The sequence below is a fragment of the Salvelinus namaycush genome, chromosome 41 (assembly GCF_016432855.1).
Source record: "Salvelinus namaycush isolate Seneca chromosome 41, SaNama_1.0, whole genome shotgun sequence".
NCBI lineage: Eukaryota > Metazoa > Chordata > Actinopteri > Salmoniformes > Salmonidae > Salvelinus > Salvelinus namaycush.
This window is the reverse complement of record NC_052347.1, coordinates 5,004,992-5,022,858: the sequence shown is the minus strand read 5'-3', so window position 1 is coordinate 5,022,858 and position 17,867 is coordinate 5,004,992. Positions and strand designations below refer to the sequence as shown.

At 47.0% G+C, this 17,867-nt stretch overlaps 1 protein-coding gene across 1 annotated transcript in view; it reads left to right on the top strand.

The window, feature by feature from the left end:
- Window positions 1–1,496: 1,496 nt before the first annotated feature.
- Window positions 1,497–17,867, top strand: part of LOC120033959 (supervillin-like) — a 24,230-nt gene continuing 7,859 nt past the window's right edge. Inside the window, exons 1-21 of the mRNA XM_038980358.1 lie at window positions 1,497–1,819; window positions 2,498–2,662; window positions 2,808–2,984; window positions 4,835–4,866; window positions 5,345–5,406; window positions 6,527–6,675; window positions 7,996–8,230; window positions 8,674–8,981; window positions 9,099–9,224; window positions 9,625–9,733; window positions 13,863–13,913; window positions 14,116–14,178; window positions 14,362–14,436; window positions 14,530–14,686; window positions 14,784–14,879; window positions 14,974–15,054; window positions 15,211–15,412; window positions 15,696–15,868; window positions 16,114–16,275; window positions 16,398–16,534; window positions 16,801–16,948. Coding sequence (XP_038836286.1) covers window positions 1,497–1,819; window positions 2,498–2,662; window positions 2,808–2,984; window positions 4,835–4,866; window positions 5,345–5,406; window positions 6,527–6,675; window positions 7,996–8,230; window positions 8,674–8,981; window positions 9,099–9,224; window positions 9,625–9,733; window positions 13,863–13,913; window positions 14,116–14,178; window positions 14,362–14,436; window positions 14,530–14,686; window positions 14,784–14,879; window positions 14,974–15,054; window positions 15,211–15,412; window positions 15,696–15,868; window positions 16,114–16,275; window positions 16,398–16,534; window positions 16,801–16,948 — 3,031 coding nt within the window. The remainder of the gene's footprint in view (window positions 1,820–2,497; window positions 2,663–2,807; window positions 2,985–4,834; window positions 4,867–5,344; window positions 5,407–6,526; window positions 6,676–7,995; window positions 8,231–8,673; window positions 8,982–9,098; window positions 9,225–9,624; window positions 9,734–13,862; window positions 13,914–14,115; window positions 14,179–14,361; window positions 14,437–14,529; window positions 14,687–14,783; window positions 14,880–14,973; window positions 15,055–15,210; window positions 15,413–15,695; window positions 15,869–16,113; window positions 16,276–16,397; window positions 16,535–16,800; window positions 16,949–17,867) is intronic.

The following is a 17,867-nucleotide window of genomic DNA, read 5'->3' as shown; positions in this document are numbered from 1 at the left end:
TTTCAGCTGTGGTGGGAAAGAGACAGGAATGCTGACGCTAACATTTAGCCATTAGCGCGTGTTCTAACGCGTGTGAGCGTTAGAACACGCTCACACGCCAATTTTTTGGCGGCCTATCAAATGGCTCAAGTCCCTACTGATTGAGAATACAAATGTGGTGATGTCATTATTTATATTTGATTAGTGGTTCAGATCCCTGTTTGTGTTCAAACAGCCAGGTAACCTAGTAACCCGGATGTAGGTTTTGCATGTGTGTGCTTGTTGAGAGAGACATTAGACTGTCAGATGAGTGAGTGCGGACAGACCTGCTCAGGGACATTTCTAGGGACATACATTCCCAATGACATGTTTAGTACCATGTTATTTGGTAGAGGATCAGAATGAATGCTGTAGCCTACATAAACCATGACTGGGTTTGAACAACCAGCGAACTATACCAACTCTGGGTAGGCCTATTTAAAATATGATTTACTTTGTAAATGTAATCTTTTGTTTTGTTAGTGAACTTATCACTTGCCGGACAGCGTCTCCAACTTTTCAGCTCGCTGACATGGGAAGGCACTAACTAACGTTGAAAGCAAGAGGCACTGATCCTGTCCAACGTTAATGATCACCAGTGGAATTCTACTAGGAAACCTGCAGCCAGTCAGCCATGTACTGTAGGACTGAAGTGGAGCTGACTGGCTGGCTGACTGGCTGGCTGACTGGCTGGCAGTGGTATAGGGTTTCAGTGCAAGGGGAGATTCCTGCTTTGCAGACCAGCCTACAACAGGTTGTCTTACAGGGCTTCAGCAGGGAAGAGGAGGGAGAAAGAGAGAAGAGAGAGAGAGAGAGACGGGCGACATGGGAAGGAAGGAGAAAAAAAGAGGGGGCAGTCATAATGCTGCTATAAAATGAGATGAAGCAAGACGATGATTTTATAAGGGACATTTCAACTAGGTATGGTTTGTTTTGGGTCAGTGCTATGTGAGTGTGAGAGAGATTTGTGTCAAATCGGGCCACTGTAAATTCTTTATGTTTTCGTTTCATCATAGCGTCATGTTATTCGATGTAACAGTGCACTTGTAGGCTGGTGGTATGTTTATGCCGTAGTGATTGACTTAACCAAGAACATACGGATGTGAAACAAACAGTGAATGAATTATTCAACTGGTAGTGAATGAATGTGTGGCTACCTGGTTGAGAAAGTGAGATGGCGCAGTTATCTGATGCTTCTATTGCTCCCTCTGTCTCAGCGGTGCAATGAGCTCAAAGGAATGATTCGTCTGTCTTGACAGCCTGCTGATTGGAAGAAGACATTCCCAATGCCAACAACGGAGGTGCTGATTGGTTCTACATGCCAACTTTGGACCTTTTTGACCATTTATCTCTGATAGCTGAGAAGTGACGTAGGAGGGAATCTCTTGAGGTTTGAGTCATCAATGCCCTGGTCATTGTTAAAGGAGGCCTACTGAGACAGACAGGGAGAGGAACAGACAGGGAGAGGAACAGGTAGCATGGACACCATAGAGAACCCCGCCTTGGAGCCCAGATCGGAGCGGATCGCCCGCTACAAGGCCGAGAGGAGACGGGAGCTACAAGAACGCTATGGCGACATGGAGGAGCTCCCATCCAAGTGGGTGAGGAGGGATGGGACTCGCATGAACTCAGACGGCGCACCTCCCTCCACAGACAGGATCCTCTCTGGGGGGGTGAACGGCAGAGCGGCGGGGCCGGAGGGGGGCAGGAGGGAGAGCAACACCCCTCTGGAGTCAGAACCGAGGAGAGTCTCCAACGGCTTTGAGGCAGACACTGCTGCAGACCCAACACACCTCCGAAGGTGAGTCCCTTGCATGTGTAGCCATTAGCCAATCAGTAGTGGAGATCCGTCTCAACCCCCACCAAGAAGACAAAGAGTGATGCGGCAGACAGATTGCATACACTGACCGTGATGTCACCCCACATGCTGACTCAGACCACTGAACCTAGTTATGCTGAAAGTATGCAGTTAATGCCTGCTGGCCATCAGTGAATTGCTGTCTTATACAGTATCAGGCCATGTACACGTAGAGTAACGGCCCCAACAGACTGGCCTTTTCCCTGTTCCCTAACAACAGATTGATGAATAGAAACAACCATATTATGTGTAACCACCTCTTAAAACAACCCCCCCACCAGTCACCAAGCTCCGTCTCCAGTGAAAATTCTTTCCCGGTGACCTTTCAGCCTCGTTAAACAGTTGTCAGAGTTCACCTGTGCTTTATGGCCTTTGTTGCTAATTCAAACGGAGCGAGCTAAACCCGACTCCCAGCGTCATGCAGTACTAGTACAGCAGAGATCACATTGATTCCTCCATGCGTGTTTTATACCCTCCGGACCTGGACTCTCTTTCCTTTAAGAGGTACAATACTTTGTCAGGGGTGCTCTTTAGGAATTGGCGTAGTTGTGGGAGGTTGCCACTTTCCTTACGCCACCTCTCTCCCATCTCCCTCCTCCCCACCTCCTCCCCCGCCTCCAGGCAGTGTTCTTCTGGCTCTGCCGGCATGTTGAGTGGGGGGGAGCCCCTAGCTCCCCCAGGCCCCCCTGGACCCGACGCGGCCCAGCTGCAAACGCGGGTGTCGGTGGGCCAGTTGAGGAGTGCCCTGCTGCAGCAGACCGGGACTGGAACACAGCCTGAGAAAGTGTAGGGTCTTCTGCATGAAACGGCCTGTGTGTGTGTTGTTATTCTGAATATGTGTGGGCGTCAGTCCCACTGCTTCCAGTTTCTCACTGTCTCTCTCTCCCCTTCTCTCCTGATGCTCACCCTGTTCCTCTGTGGTTGGGGATAGTAGTCCTGACAGTGGCCGTGCGGCCTCTTCCCTTGACCTAGCTGTAAAGCCGGGCTCAGAGGGGGGACGGCGGCGCACCCGTCGCTACCACCCTGGGGTGTCAGGTGGGGGCCGCAAAACCAACGAGCGCTTCAGGACACAGCCGATCACAGCCTGTGAGGTGCAGGAGAGCGGCGGGTAGGGACTGTGTGCTGCGGCCAGCCATATCAACCATGTCATATCAGAGCATGCAGGTCAAGCATGGGGCTCATCTGGAAGACTCTGCCCTAGTTTGGTTACTCTTCAGGTGGAGAGGTTTGCAGTGTTTTGTGCCATTGCTGTGTTTCTTTCTTCTTTTCTGATTGTTTTGACAGTGTGTGATAGCGGTTTGTATGCATGTAAATGCTTTCCAGATATTTACTGTCCTCTCATAGAGGAGCATCTCTTCTGGGGGTCCTTGTGGTTATGTATTGAAATAGTTTGGCCTTGGTACACTGGCAAGCGGCATGATTTGCGTGGATGTTTGCATCCGTTCATGGCGCTTAATAGCAACCATGACATGGTCCCGTGGTCCCGTGTGGCTCAGTTGGTAGAGCATGGCGCTTGCAACGCCAGGGTTGTGGGTTCAATTCCCACGGGGGGACCAGGGTTCAATTCCCACGGGGGGACCAGGATGAATATGTATGAACTTTCCAATTTGTAAGTCGCTCTGGATAAGAGCGTCTGCTAAATGACTTAAATGTAAATGTAAATGACATGAACAGTGTTGCTTTGTTGAGCGTGCAGATATGACCCAGGAGCCTGGGTCTGTGTGTGAGATACAGTAACACACACAGACATCAGAGAGAGAGAGTGAAAAGAGAGATTTACACCAGGCAGGAATGAGCATGGTCAAACTCCTCTCATCTTTTGTCTTGTGTGCATGTTTCAGCCAATGACCTCGTGTTGATTCTCTCTCTTTCTCTCTCTCTCTCTCTCTCTCTCTCTCTCTCTCTCTCTGTGCCCCACAGGCTGCTAGAAGAGGAAAATGCTAAAGGTAACGAACCCCTGCCCACCTGGCTCTCACTTGGCCTGTTTTATTTTGCCACACACAACCGGCTGATCCGTTGCCTATTGTACAGCCTCTGTACTGCCTCTGTGTTGCCTCTGTGTTAACTGAGTGGGGGGAGAGAGGGACAGAGAGGAACACAGAGAGAGAGAGAGAGAGAAAAATAGAGAGAGAGAGGGTAACAGGCATAGTGCTGTGTGGCTTGCCAGAGATAACGTTTAACACAGTGACAAAGAAGAGCAGGTGCTCTCTCTCTCTTTCTCTCTCTCTCGCTCTCTCTCTCTCCCACCCCCCCCTCTCTTTCTATCTCCACTCTCTCGATCACAGAAATGCCGACATGGGAGATAGGAGGTGGCAAAGCGCTCTGATCAGCACTTGTCTCCACAAGTAGCGTGTGATAAAATGGCTCAGCAGGCTACTATAATAGGCGTTTGTCATCACACTTTAGCTGATAGACAGACAGATAAAAAGGGGGTGGACAACACAGGGTCAGAAGGAATAACTGTTTTTTTCTCTCTCTATTTTCACTCAAAAACAACCGAATATATAAACAAACCTATATCAGCTAATAGTTACTGTATGACAGTGCGTTCGTAACAGTAAACCTGATGAATACACTCTGACCTCTACTTACACTCAACCCCACTCCGGAGCTGCCTTTACAGAACATCTATAATAAACAGAACATCAAATAAATCAAGGGCTTTTATTTTTAAACACTCCACCAGACCCAGATGGGCACAGGGTGACGGTCGAATGTTGAAGTTCCTCGGTGGGGATGGATTTATGAGCCATAAAAGCATGCCTGAGCACCACACCGCCACTATAAAAAAAATAGTCCCCGCTTGTACGCAGTAGCTGTCCAATAAGTTCTCTCTCATGCGTTCATTTGGCTGTCCACCTAAAATACAACGATTAAATGGCCATTGAGAGCGGTGTTAGAAACACCAGAGACAGTTGACACTCGATCTGCGTTGCTGTCCAACTGTCTGGTCAAAAGGAAGAGCCGTGTGGTCACTAAGTTCAAGCCAGGTGAGAGGAGAAGCAGGCAGCTAGCGGTGCCAGCTGAGAGATAGTGGTGCCATGTGGCAGTGTAGTAAGGGCCAGGTGCAGGGCGATGGCCTCACGCGAAGGGATCAGTCACAGAGATCTGTCTATCGCATTTTGTCGCAGTGGACTGACGGCTTGACTGACAGGCTTGCAGTGGACTGCTACTATGAGCAGGTGAACTGTGTTTGCTGTGTGACAGGGACTGTGAGTTTGCTATGTGATCAGTTGGGTGCTGTTAAAATTTTTTGTTTGCCTATTTTTATTCCGAGGGTTAATGTGTTTGGCAGGCTCAGTGATGCCAAAATTATGTCCCCTGCTGATGACACAGACAGACTCACAGGGATTTAGCATTTTAACACGGTGTGTCTTTGAGTGTGCATGTACTTAACTCTAATGTATTTGCCTCTGTTTGCCTGACTGGATGTATATATTTAATGTCATGTATTTCCCCCCCCCCCAGCTGATGTGAAGACAGATGACAGAGCCAAGATGAGTGTGGCGGCCAAGATGTCTTTGTTTAAAGTAAGCACGCCCATCTAGCTCAGCCTTTGCTGTGAAACAGGACCCTCTCCCAGGACCCCCCTCCTGTTCCCTTGTACCATGTTGTCCGTCTCCATGCCTGATCACAAAAGGTCATCACCATGGAGACCAGGGGGGCTACACAGGGCTTATGTCGCACAACTGCACATCAACAGACACAACAGAGCCCATGTTGAGAGAGAGAGAGAGAGACAGAGAGAGAGCAAGAGAGAGAGCGAGAGAGAGAGAGATCTCATGTACCAGTCCTGGCAGCTGCTCACCTTACAGTCACGGAGCAACTCATGATGAGCCAGCAGGCTGGGCTGAGCATGCAGAGCTGAACACACCGAACGAATGTTGAGGAGTGTGAATGGCCAAACAGGTGCTGCTCTCTGATCCAGACAGGGCCTTGTATAATAGTACAAGGCCTAAATAAGACCAGGTATGCAGACAGAGTGTAGTATAGGACATACAGGAAGCCAGACCACAGAGTGCATGCAGGTGGACCCTTCTGTTCTTAGTCTGGTGGGTTTTAGTCACGTAGCATCTGTCGAAACCTAGGTGAAAAGTTGCCAGGGACTATCAAGCCATGAACAGGCATTAACAGGTGGTTGTAATTAGCCCGCAGCTAGCTCCTGTCAGGCTGGCTGGTGGAGGGGGGAGGGAGGGCCAGGAGGGAGGGGACTGAGGGGAGGGCCAGGGAGGTAACGGTACACTACTGAGGGAGCTCTGGTTACACTGTGACCTGCAGGCCTGGCATTCTATCCCTCTCCTCTACCTTCTTACATAGGCCACCCACAGCACCTTACAGATCCCTGGTTTATTCACCAGCTATCCGACCCACTTCCGCTGCCTACAGTACCGCACCTCCATTCACATGCCAGGAAAGAGAGAGGCTTTCAATGAAAGAGATGAAAAAAGAGAGGACATTTTTGTCATTTCTCTGTAATTTCAACCATGATATGCTCTGTTTGATCTAAGTGTTGATTATACACCTGTGGCAAAGGCATTATTGTGCAACATGTAATGGTCAGATATTACGTATCAATTATCAACATACATGTTATGAATGACTATTTCTCTCACTCTCTTTTTCTCTTCTCCCTATTTCTCTCTGTTGCAGGAGCTAGAGAAGACAGCAGCCCCCGAGGCCTCCTCCTTTCTGAAGCCTCGCTCTGGCAGCGCCACGTATGAACGCAGAGTACGCCGCGGCAACGAGCACCGCTCACTCACTCAGCCAATTACCTGTGAGGAGATGGTGGTGGCCACCAGGTGAGCAGGGTCAAGGGTCACACCTCGGTGGTCAATGGACAAGGATATATTGTATCTGTTGGCAGTGAGGTGTTGGCAGACCGTATGCAAAAAACATTGGCCTCTCACACATTAAAATTCCTTGCCAAGTGGGTTGTGGAATCCACATGGAAGGCAGGTTATGAGATCATAACTGATTAAAGTTGTGATATGGTTTATGGTATACGGTTTATGTATAGCATTCTAGATAATGCATTATAGTAAGAGCTTTTGGTATGGTACTGCTTAGATGTAAACTCCCCTAAAGAGGGGACTAGCGTGCTTTTGGTACCGGTTTCGACCAACATTTTTGCTTATAAATCGATGTGTGGACACCGTAGATCGAAAAGGCTTGCATTCAGCAGTAGCCCTAGTCCTCTTCCGCTTGTGTGACTCAGGCTGTGACATCACTTGAAGCTGGGATGTCCCGCCTACCATTTAATTCGCTCTTACTACTGTCCATCAACTCCTGGCTGAACACATCACAGCCACTGACAAAGCATATGACTGCAATCCGTTAGATCCTAGCGCCGCAGGAGAGCGTGGGTTCGTCGCTCTAGCATATTCAGATATCGATTTATAGCCAATTTTATCAAAGTAATCGAAAATAATTCATAGATTTTAAACAAAAAACACTTTCTGTTTGTCATATTAATATGAGATGAAAGGCGATTTCATAACGACTTCAGGGAGCCAAGCTAGAACCCTGTGTGGTGTTCAGAAGGGTGGAGGCAGAAGTTTTAATCAAGAGAAATCTTAAGAAAATATGCCTCTTTTTTTTTTAACACTAAACATACAAATATGTATTTTACAGATACAAGGAAGGTGAAATCTTACATTTAGTCATTTTGTAATTTGATTGTTACTATATTTAGAAAGCGTATCATATTTTCAAGCCCTATTCATACAGATTTGTCGAATAGAAAATACATCATATAAAATATTTCATGTTTTTATTTTTTGGACTGTGTACTTGGGCTTGTGTCCTCAAAAGTGACTGCTCCTCAGGAATTTATACCTATTTTTACCAGTAAGGTGAGATTGTAATCTTTCTCGCAGTCTAAACATTACTAGGTATTGTTTATGGCCTTCTCATGATAAAATACAATTTTGTCTATGTCTATTTAGGCAGAAATCTACATTTTGCCATTACATTTAACAGGTTTAATGTTGCAAATATCTCACATTGTGTTCCACAGTTCCCGTCAATCCGCATTTTAATTAACAGGGCTGTTTCTCTATTTGAACTATTCTTCCATGACTTCCATTCACCATCCATCTTCTCTTACCTATCTACCCCAGCAGCACCCCCCAGCCAGTGGAGTCAGTCGAGGCCCAGGCTGTGCAGGCCGAGGCGGAGGCGGTGGAGGACGATGCGAACAGTAAGCTGACTATGAGTGAGAAGCTGGCTCTGTTCAACAAGCTGTCCCTGCCAGGGAACCAGGGGGATGCCGCTCCCCATGCCCCCCCAGAGAGACGCAGGCAGAAGGGGGCACGCTACCGCACACAGCCCATCACCGTGGAGGAGGTCAGCCTGGTGAGTGGGTGTGGGACCAAGAAAGACATCCTCAGAGGAATGGAAGAGGGAATATTAGAGATGACATTTGCATTTGTGTGTGTGTCTTTCTTTAACTGAGAAATGTGGATTGTGACATAGGTGATTCAGTGTGTGTGTGTGTGTGTGTGTACTGGATGTTGACGTGAGCATGAGTGGGTGAATAAGTGTATGTATCCCAAATTGAATGTCACACTCTGAGCACTGGATTGCTCAATAGTTTTATTTGATCAGTATATAGCCAATGTCGACCATAACACTGTCCAGAGGGTAACACTACACTAGCGCCCAATTCAATCACACTACAATTAGACAGGTCCAAAATGATGACTCAGAAATATGTAGTAACCTCTTCTTCTTATAGCTTTCATACTGATTTACACTATTGTGATGAGTAGAATCTGTAATCTCCATGTCTCTGACAGTATTCTCCTCGCTTTGGCCTCCCTCAGCTCCAGAAAGGCCCCATCCAGCTGCCCCCGCTGCGCCTGTCCCCCACCCTCTCCGACCGGCAGCAGGAGCAGTCCGTCAACCTGAGGCCCAGTGAGGTGCGTCAGGCCCAGCCTCGACCCGGGGCCGACGTGGAGCCTAACACAGGACCTGACCCGTCCCAGCAGGGCCTGCAGCAACGCAGGGACTCTGAGCCAGGAGAGATCAGAGGCATCCTGAGGAAGAGCCCCTCTGCAGGACCAGAATGGGACCGAGACGGAGACATTATGAGGGAGGGCAGACAGCAGGACCAGAATGGAGGAGGGGAGAGGGGGAATGGGGTGGAGGAGAGGAGGGCAGAGAGACATGATAATGTACCAGTGCCTCATAGAGAGAGACCAGCCTCCTCTGCCCCCTGGAGACAGAGGAACAGGAATAGGAGGGAGACGGTGGCCGTGTGTGCCTCAGACAGGCCAACCTCAGAGCAGGGTCCCCCCCAGGAGGAGAGGCAGATGGACCCCCCTGGGAACACCTCTGGGAGAGACAGGTACACAATTAACACACGAGACAACATACAGGCCTTTTAAATGATGTGTTTGTGCGTGAACGTTGATGGAACGTTGTAACCCTGAGTGTGTATTGAAATGTGTGTGCTGCAGAAGGGATCTCTAATGCTGAGTGTCATGGAAGGTTTGACCTTGTGTTTTTAGGTGTGTGTGTGTGTGTGTGTGTGTGTGTGTGTGTGTGTGTGTGTGTGTGTGTGTGTGTGTGTGTGTGTGTGTGTGTGTGTGTGTGTGTGTGTGTGTGTGTGTGTGTGTGTGTGTGTGTGTGTGTGTGTGTGTGTGTGTGTGTGTGTTTGCGTGTGTGCGCGTGTGCGCGTGCGAGCATGAGCACAAGAGAGAGATTTGCATGGCTATTTCTTAGACCTCCCCTCTGTCTCTGTGCAGGTTGTCAGATGCTTCCAGGGAGGAGGAAGAGGAGGAGAGGGGGAGCAGGGTGAGGAGAGACACCCCTCCTAGACAACACGTCCAGGTGACCTTGGCGGACCAGAGGAAGGTAAGACCAGCAGCCATCTTACTGGACCTCAGACCTCAGTCAGAGCAGGCAGCTACTGGGAATGGTGGGCAGTGGATAGATGCTGACATCACTGATTTGCATTGGAATTCTCACACGGACTGAGCTCATGTGTTTTGGAGCCAGTTGGTTGGCTGTTTATAGTTGATTTGGGTCTGCACTTGTGTTTAGCATATTGAATCTGTAGGCTCAGAATCCCAATGGGGCAAATCCAGTCTTAGCCTGGAAAGCAGAGCAGCGGACAGCTTTGGACACATCCTTCTCAGTCAGATAGATAGATAGATCCACCACAGGAGGCTCCCAGACAATCCCTAGTCCCAAGGGTCTGTGATACTATTGCTTGGCCCCACTGTAACACTCCATACCAGCCCAGCCCAGAGGAAAGGCCCTGTCTTCCACTTGTAATCTCTAATCCTCGGGGTGGCTCTCTGGAACCAGTGGGTTTAGTGTAACCTGTCAGTCAGGGAAAGAGGGGAGGATGAGGGTCACCAGGGGGACAGATCACAGGGGAGATGGCCTGGATTTGGGATGCATTTTAAAAGAGGGGATGCTGTCCGCACACTGCCCAAAAATTAAATCGAAATAGTATATTTATTTTGAAAAAGGTGAAAAAGTTAAAAGGTGCGTAGTGCGTGGCCAGGTAGGAGTTAGTTAGCTGTCCTTTCTGTTCTTGAAGGTTGAACAGATATGTTGTGTGGGCTGGTTCAGAAAGCAGAGGGCTTAATATGAGAGTTTGTTGTGGTTTTGCCATTCCACTGAAACCAAAGGAGCATCATAACATCATCGCAGCCCTACACCAGCCACATATCTTATTATGGTATGTGTTTAATGTCATCGCAGCCCTACACCAGCCACATATCTTACTATGGTATGTGTTTAATGTCATCGCAGCCCTACACCAGCCACATATCTTACTATGGTATGTGTTTAATGTCATAGCAGCCCTACACCAGCCACATATCTTACTATGGTATGTGTTTAATGTCATCGCAGCCCTACACCAGCCACATATCTTACTATGGTATGTGTTTAATGTCATAGCAGCCCTACACCAGCCACATATCTTACTATGGTATGTGTTTAATGTCATCGCAGCCCTACACCAACCACATATCTTACTATGGCATGTGTTTAATGTCATAGCAGCCCTACACCAGCCACATATCTTACTATGGTATGTGTTTAATGTCATCGCAGCCCTACACCAGCCACATATCTTACTATGGTATGTGTTTAATGTCATAGCAGCCCTACACCAGCCACATATCTTACTATGGTATGTGTTTAATGTCATCGCAGCCCTACACCAGCCACATATCTTACTATGGTATGTGTTTAATGTCATCGCAGCCCTACACCAACCACATATCTTATTATGGTATGTGTTTAATGTCATCGCAGCCCTACACCAGCCACATATCTTATTATGGTATGTGTTTAATGTCATCGCAGCCCTACACCAGCCACATATCTTATTATGGTATGTGTTTAATGTCATCGCAGCCCTACACCAGCCACATATCTTACTATGGTATGTGTTTAATGTCATCGCAGCCCTACACCAGCCACATATCTTACTATGGTATGTGTTTAATGTCATAGCAGCCCTACACCAGCCACATATCTTATTATGGTATGTGTTTAATGTCATAGCAGCTCTACACCAGCCTCATATCTTATTATGGTATGTGTTTAATGTCATAGCAGCCCTACACCAGCCACATATCTTACTATGGTATGTGTTTAATGTCATCGCAGCCCTACACCAACCACATATCTTATTATGGTATGTGTTTAATGTCATAGCAGCCCTACACCAGCCACATATCTTACTATGGTATGTGTTTAATGTCATCGCAGCCCTACACCAACCACATATCTTACTATGGTATGTGTTTAATGTCATAGCAGCCCTACACCAGCCTCATATCTTATTATGGTATGTGTTTAATGTCATCGCAGCCCTACACCAGCCACATATCTTACTATGGTATGTGTTTAATGTCATCGCAGCCCTACACCAACCACATATCTTATTATGGTATGTGTTTAATGTCATAGCAGCCCTACACCAGCCTCATATCTTATTATGGTATGTGTTTAATGTCATCGCAGCCCTACACCAGCCTCATATCTTATTATGGTATGTGTTTAATGTCATAGCAGCCCTACACCAGCCTCATATCTTATTATGGTATGTGTTTAATGTCATCGCAGCCCTACACCAGCCACATATCTTATTATGGTATGTGTTTAATGTCATAGCAGCCCTACACCAGCCACATATCTTATTATGGTATGTGTTTAATGTCATAGCAGCCCTACACCAGCCACATATCTTATTATGGTATGTGTTTAATGTCATAGCAGCCCTACACCAGCCACATATCTTATTATGGTATGTGTTTAATGTCATAGCAGCCCTACACCAGCCACATATCTTATTATGGTATGTGTTTAATGTCATAGCAGCCCTACACCAACCACATATCTTACTATGGCATGTGTTTAATGTCATAGCAGCCCTACACCAGCCACATATCTTACTATGGCATGTGTTTAATGTCATAGCAGCCCTACACTAGCCTCATATCTTATTATGGTATGTGTTTAATGTCATCGCAGCCCTACACCAGCCACATATCTTATTATGGTATGTGTTTAATGTCATCGCAGCCCTACACCAGCCACATATCTTATTATGGTATGTGTTTAATGTCATCGCAGCCCTACACCAGCCACATATCTTACTATGGCATGTGTTTAATGTCATAGCAGCCCTACACCAGCCTCATATCTTATTATGGTATGTGTTTAATGTCATAGCAGCCCTACACCAGCCTCATATCTTATTATGGTATGTGTTTAATGTCATCGCAGCCCTACACCAGCCACATATCTTATTATGGTATGTGTTTAATGTCATCACAGCCCTACACCAGCCACATATCTTATTATGGTATGTGTTTAATGTCATCGCAGCCCTACACCAGCCTCATATCTTATTATGGTATGTGTTTAATGTCATCGCAGCCCTACACCAGCCACATATCTTATTATGGTATGTGTTTAATGTCATCGCAGCCCTACACCAGCCTCATATCTTACTATGGTATGTGTTTAATGTCATCGCAGCTCTACACCAGCCACATATCTTATTATGGTATGTGTTTAATGTCATCGCAGCCCTACACCAGCCACATATCTTATTATGGTATGTGTTTAATGTCATCGCAGCCCTACACCAGCCACATATCTTATTATGGTATGTGTTTAATGTCATAGCAGCCCTACACCAGCCACATATCTTACTATGGCATGTGTTTAATGTCATAGCAGCCCTACACCAGCCACATATCTTACTATGGCATGTGTTTAATGTCATAGCAGCCCTACACCAACCACATATCTTACTATGGCATGTGTTTAATGTCATAGCAGCCCTATACCAGCCACATATCTTACTATGGCATGTGTTTAATGTCATAGCAGTCCTACACCAACCACATATCTTACTATGGCATGTGTTTAATGTCATAGCAGCCCTACACCAGCCACATATCTTACTATGGCATGTGTTTAATGTCATAGCAGTCCTACACCAGCCACATATCTTACTATGGCATGTGTTTAATGTCATAGCAGTCCTACACCAGCCACATATCTTACTATGGCATGTGTTTAATGTCATAACAGCCCTATACCAGCCACATATCTTACTATGGCATGTGTTTAATGTCATAGCAGCCCTACACCAGCCCTATACCTTACTATGCATTCAATCACTGAGAGCTACCTTGCGTTACTTAGATATGGGTGCAGCTTCTACTGGTGCTAATGCCCAGGAATGGGCTGAATGGCTCTGAATGACATGGCATGTTAACAGATAGACTTAACAGATAGAGGCTTCCATGAACACCCTCATGACCCCATTCGGCCCCCTTAGCTGGACAGTGTTGACACTTCTCTGTGTTGTGCTGACACTTCTCTCTTCACCCTCTCTTTCTCCTATTTGCCATCTCTTTTTATGCCATGCTCACTCCTCTCACCATATTTTTTTCTTGGCTTTGCTGACCACACCCCCTCTCTGCTCCAATGCTGCCCCCTTTAGGAAGACAGTGAGATCTCCCATGATGCACCAGCTGTCAACCCTCAGTGCTGGGTAAGCGGAGTGCTGGCTCTGTGGCACCCTATTCCCTACATAGTGCACCCTATTGCCTACAAACCTCTGTGTTTGGTTATTTCAACCAAACTTATAACCCTGGTTTGTTGACTATGCTGCTAGTCCAAGTCATATCAAATCTATTCTATTCTGTTCTACCCAATCCTGGGCTTATTCCTTTATCCTCCTCCCCTCCTCCCAGGATCCTGTCTTTTCCTCTGTCTATTCCAACAGTACACCTCAATATGTCATGTGTTACAATCAGGTGAGTGTGTGTGCAAGCACACGTTCAGGTGCGTGAGTGTGCAGTGTGTCCATGGCACGCCATTGCCCCTCAATATTCCATTTAAATGTACTTGTTGGAGTGCTGTGATGTGAGTTGTGTTGATACTGCAGTGTAACATGTCGACGTAGCTCCCCTTCATATATCCTGTTTTCTCTCCCTCAGACCAGCTCTTCCTTTGAGGCCCAGGAGGTATCCTCTCCTACCCAGACCCTCTCTCAGCCCCAATGGAGACAGAAGGTGACCCACACACACACACACACGCAAACCCACACACACACATACTGGTAGGTGTTACTGTTCGGTCGCTGATCCCTGTCTCTGCCCATGCAGCACGCTAGACCAGTCGAAGAGGAGGAGCTGCCACAGGCGTCGGTGGCTGAGCGCATGAGAACCCTACAGGAGAGCGAGGAGCAGTGGAAGACCAGAGGGAGAGGGGCCGCCAACGACTCAGCCCAGTACACTGTGGCCGGACGCATGGCGAAAAGAGGTGAGGTTTCCCTCTTTCTCTTTCTCCTTTTTCTCTCTCTCTCTCGTTCTCTCTTTCTTTCCCTCACTCAGACCCGTGTGGGATTGTCCCGTTGCAGGTTTGGTGTCCCCTGTATCGGACATACACGAGACCCCTCCATCTCACACCAAGAGACCCTCCACAGGAGCCACAGCAACAGCATGCCCATATGAAGGTAAAAATACCCCATCCACAAAAGAGAAAAGATGTTTGTGTCTGGTTTGTGATTGTAGATCCTCCTCCCTGACCTCTGGTTCTCCTCTCAACAGAGATCTCCAGTCACCCTGGGATGGAGGTGGAAGAGGACACAAAGCTGGACAAACTGGATTCCATTGTGGACAGGCTAAATAGTACGATGATTTGTCCAAACCTCAGATTAAGAGAGGAAGTCTATCCACTAGTGGCTATTGTCTCACTTCCTGTGTTTTTCTCAGTGATGCTTTGAGCATCCTAAGGAAGTGGAAAACCTGTAACTTCTCTTATGTTCGACCCCTCTCCTCCCCCAGCCGCTCCCCAGGACACGCCCCTGGAGGTGACCTCGGGGAGGGTGAAGGAGGTCATGACCCCTGATGACCAGGAGACGTGTGGTGGTTTCTACAGGGAGGTGTCGCCCCCCTCACCCTCTGCCCTCCCTGCTGGGGCTGGTGCTGCCACTGGAACTGACCCGGAACAGGACCTCAGTGCCCTCTGCCAGACCAACACACCCATGTGAGTTTGTTTGTTTGTTTGTTTGTGTGTGTGTGTGTGTGGGGGGGGGGTGGTTGTGTGTATGTGTTTACATGTACACTTCTATCTAATTGTATGATTGTCTTCGTTGTGGGTGTTTGTGTCTAAATGCCTCTTTGGTGTGTGTGTGTGTGTGTGTGTGTGTGTGTGTGTGTGTGTGTGTGTGTGTGTGTGTGTGTGTGTGTGTGTGTGTGTGTGTGTGTGTGTGTGTGTGTGTGTGTGTGTGTGTGTGTGTGTGTGTGTGTGTGTGTGTGTGTGTGTGCAGGCTGACATCAGAAGTAGCGCAGCACAGGCGGTCGGTGCGTCCGTCCCGTAGGACCCAGGGCTCCCGGAACCCTCTGCGTGCTCTGGCGGCCCGCGATGACATCAGGCAGGACTTCATGGGAGAGAGAGTCACCATGGCTACCGTGAACACTAACAGGACACAAGTGGAGAAGTGTGAGTGATGTTAACATATACCAGAGAGATCTCTCTCTCTCTCTCTCTCTTGCTCCCTCTCTCTTTCGCTCTATATTTTTCACTCTCTTTCTCGCCATCTCTGTATTTCATTCATTCATTCATTCTCTCTCTCTCTCTCTCTCTCTCTCTCTCTCTCTCTCTCTCTCCTTTTTCAATCTGCTTATATACTGTTTCTGACTTTCTCATCTCTGATCTCTCTGTCCCATGTCTGTCCTACCCCTCAGTGGCCAAGAATTCTAACATGGCTGACTCAACTCTAGCAGGTCTGGCCAGTACAGAGGACTTCAGTAACGTCGATCTGCGTGATGTCACTTCCACAGAGTCAGAGTCAATGACAAATAACAACAACCTGCCCATCAGCAACCTCATGCTCATTCACATCAAAGGTCGGTACAGATTGTGTGTGTGTGTGTGTGTATATGATTACGTTTATGAGTGTGTATATGTGCATATGTGTGTGGATACAAACTCTCTAATCAACATGTGTGTGTGTTTCCTACCGTGCCAGGTTGGCATCATGTGCAAGTGCGTCTGGTGGAGCCCACAGCCAGGTCTCTGAACAGTGGAGACTGCTTCCTGCTGGTCACACCCACTCACTGCATCCTCTGGAGCGGAGAGTTTGCCAACACAACAGAGAAAGCCAAGGTACGACTTCGACACTACACACACATTGTATCACATACTGACTGTCTACTCTCTATTCCTTGGCTAACTAGATCCCTGGCTTGTATTGTTCATGAGGGATTCCCGTTAGGCGTCTTATTCATCTGTAGTTCAAACCATATATGACTTTTGAATAATACCATTGAAGTACATTTTACATTCTACATTTAAACACAATGTGAAGCCACTGATTCATGTCAGTTCTAAGTGGTGATGATGTTTGCCTGTCTTCTGCTGTCTCTGTCCAGGCGTCAGAGCTGGCATCGTTGATCCAGACCCAGGGGGATCTGGGCTGCCGGGCCTGTGGGGTCATCCACCTAGAGGAGGGGGTCAATACTGACAACAGCCTGGCCTCTGACTTCTGGAACCTTCTGGGAGGAAAGACACAATACAGAGGTCGGACTAGAACTAGTCACCAACCACTCTGTCACTCACTCAGTAGACAAACCCATAAGAACTGTACAAACTATGTGAAAATCCTATTAAAACAACCAGAACGGCCTTTTAGGTAAGTAAGTCAGTAAGTAAGTAAACTAAGTCAGTCAGTAAACTAAGTAAGTCAGTAAGTAAGTAAACTAAGTCAGTCAGTAAACTAAGTGAGTCAGTCAGTCAGTAAACTAAGTCAGTCAGTAAACTAAGTAAGTCAGTAAGTAAGTAAACTAAGTCAGTCAGTAAACTAAGTGAGTCAGTCAGTCAGTAAACTAAGTCAGTCAGTCAGTCAGTAAACTAAGTCAGTCAGTAAACTAAGTGAGTCAGTCAGTCAGTAAACTAAGTCAGTCAGTCAGTAAACTAAGTCAGTCAGTAAACTAAGTAAGTCAGTAAGTAAGTAAACTAAGTCAGTCAGTAAACTAAGTAAGTCAGTAAGTAAGTAAACTAAGTCAGTCAGTAAACTAAGTAAGTCAGTAAGTAAGTAAACTAAGTCAGTCAGTAAACTAAGTGAGTCAGTCAGTCAGTAAACTAAGTCAGTCAGTAAACTAAGTGAGTCAGTCAGTCAGTAAACTAAGTCAGTCAGTAAACTAAGTGAGTCAGTCAGTCAGTAAACTGAGTCAGTCAGTCAGTAAACTAAGTCAGTCAGTCAGTCAGTAAACTAAGTCAGTCAGTAAACTAAGTGAGTCAGTCAGTCAGTAAACTAAGTCAGTCAGTCAGTAAACTAAGTCAGTCAGTCAGTAAATTCAGTTAGTCAGTCAGTCAGTAAACTAAGTAATTAAGTCAGAGAGTCAGTAAGTAAACTAAGTAAGTCAGTAAGTCAGTAAACTAAATCAGTCAGTAAGTAAACTAAGTAAGTCAGTAAACTAAGTCAGTCAGTAAACCAAGA